The 1,243-nt window shown below is 58.8% G+C and overlaps 1 protein-coding gene across 1 annotated transcript in view; it reads left to right on the top strand.

The window, feature by feature from the left end:
* FGD3 (FYVE, RhoGEF and PH domain containing 3) overlaps positions 1-1,243 on the top strand; it is a 55,010-nt gene that overhangs the window by 33,571 nt on the left and 20,196 nt on the right. Inside the window, exon 12 of the mRNA XM_015568037.1 lies at positions 1,084-1,206. Within this exon, the coding sequence (XP_015423523.1) occupies positions 1,084-1,206 (123 nt within the window). The remainder of the gene's footprint in view (positions 1-1,083; positions 1,207-1,243) is intronic.

Here is a 1,243-nt window from a genome sequence, read left to right as displayed (position 1 = left end):
GGACCCCGGGCTGGGCTCTGGGGCCCCTTGCTCCTCATGGGGGGAGAGGAGGAGCTCTGCATACATGCTCTCCCTCCTGATTAAAAAAGTGGCACACGTGGGCGCCAGACCAGCTCGTTCCAAGCATCCACTCCTCCTCTCAGCCTCCATGTGCTTTCTTCTTTCTCTAGTTGTAAGACTTCCATTCAGCCAGCTTTCAGGCAGTTCTGGATGATGGTCTTCTGTATTTTAGTTGTAATTTTGATGTGGTTGTGGGGGGTGGTGAGTACTGGCGTTTACCTACACTGCCATCTTGATTGTTCTGAGAAGCATTGGTTTTGCTTACAGTGGTTGTGATGCCCATTCTCCCCTTAGCCGGGCCTCTGTGGGATAAAGTGGGAGGGGCCCAGGGCTGTCTGACTCCCAATGTCCATGGGGCAGGGGGTCATGACATGGAGGGAAGCTGAGCCTAGGAGGAGCCAGCCTGCCCCTGGGCACCTTGTGCCATTCTGTGCAAGCATCACATGGTGGGGCCCATGGGGGTTGGGGGGTCAGTGAGTGGGGGCCACACAGCTGGCAAGTACAGTCAAAATTTGAACCCAGGTCTCAGTATTAGTCAGCTCAAGCTCTGTAACAAAATACCACAGACCCGTGACCTACACAGGCATTCATTCTCCCGGCTCTGGAGGCTGGAAGTCCGCTTGTCAGCCCCAGGGATTGCACTGCCACGCGTGTGCCGTGAGGAGTGTGTGCCAAGCTCCGGGGCCCTGTGAAGATAGAGGAGGGGCATGAGTGCCGTGTAGCCGACGCTCAGGACAGACACCCAGTCCTTGACTGGGACCTCTGTGCAGACAGCCACCGTCTCCCTCAGCATGGCCTCCGGTGGCGGAGTCCCTGGCCGCCATGCAGGGCCAGCATCCCAGCATGGAGTCCGGGTCACTGAGAGCCTCACTGTGTGACAGGGGAGAGGCGGGCAGCCATGGCCACGGGCTCCTGCTTCCTTCCCTTGTCTACATCAGTGTTTTCCCCTGTGGGTACTGCCCATGCATCATACAGCCCCCCCTACATGCACTGGGGGCTGACTGTGCCGTGTGTCTCCCACAGCTCGAGCCCAAGAGGGGGTCCTCCAAGATCAGGCGGGACAAGGAAAAGCAGAGCTGCAAGGGCTGTGGCGAGACGTTCAACTCCATCACCAAGAGGAGGCACCACTGCAAGCTATGTGGGGCGGTGAGCTGGGCAGTGGGGCCGGGCAGCCATGTTCACG

The sequence above is a fragment of the Myotis davidii genome, unplaced genomic scaffold (assembly GCF_000327345.1).
Source record: "Myotis davidii unplaced genomic scaffold, ASM32734v1 scaffold3204, whole genome shotgun sequence".
NCBI classification, from domain to species: Eukaryota; Metazoa; Chordata; class Mammalia; order Chiroptera; family Vespertilionidae; genus Myotis; species Myotis davidii.
The sequence above is the reverse complement of the archived record's forward strand: the minus strand, read 5'-3'. Positions and strand labels throughout refer to the sequence as shown.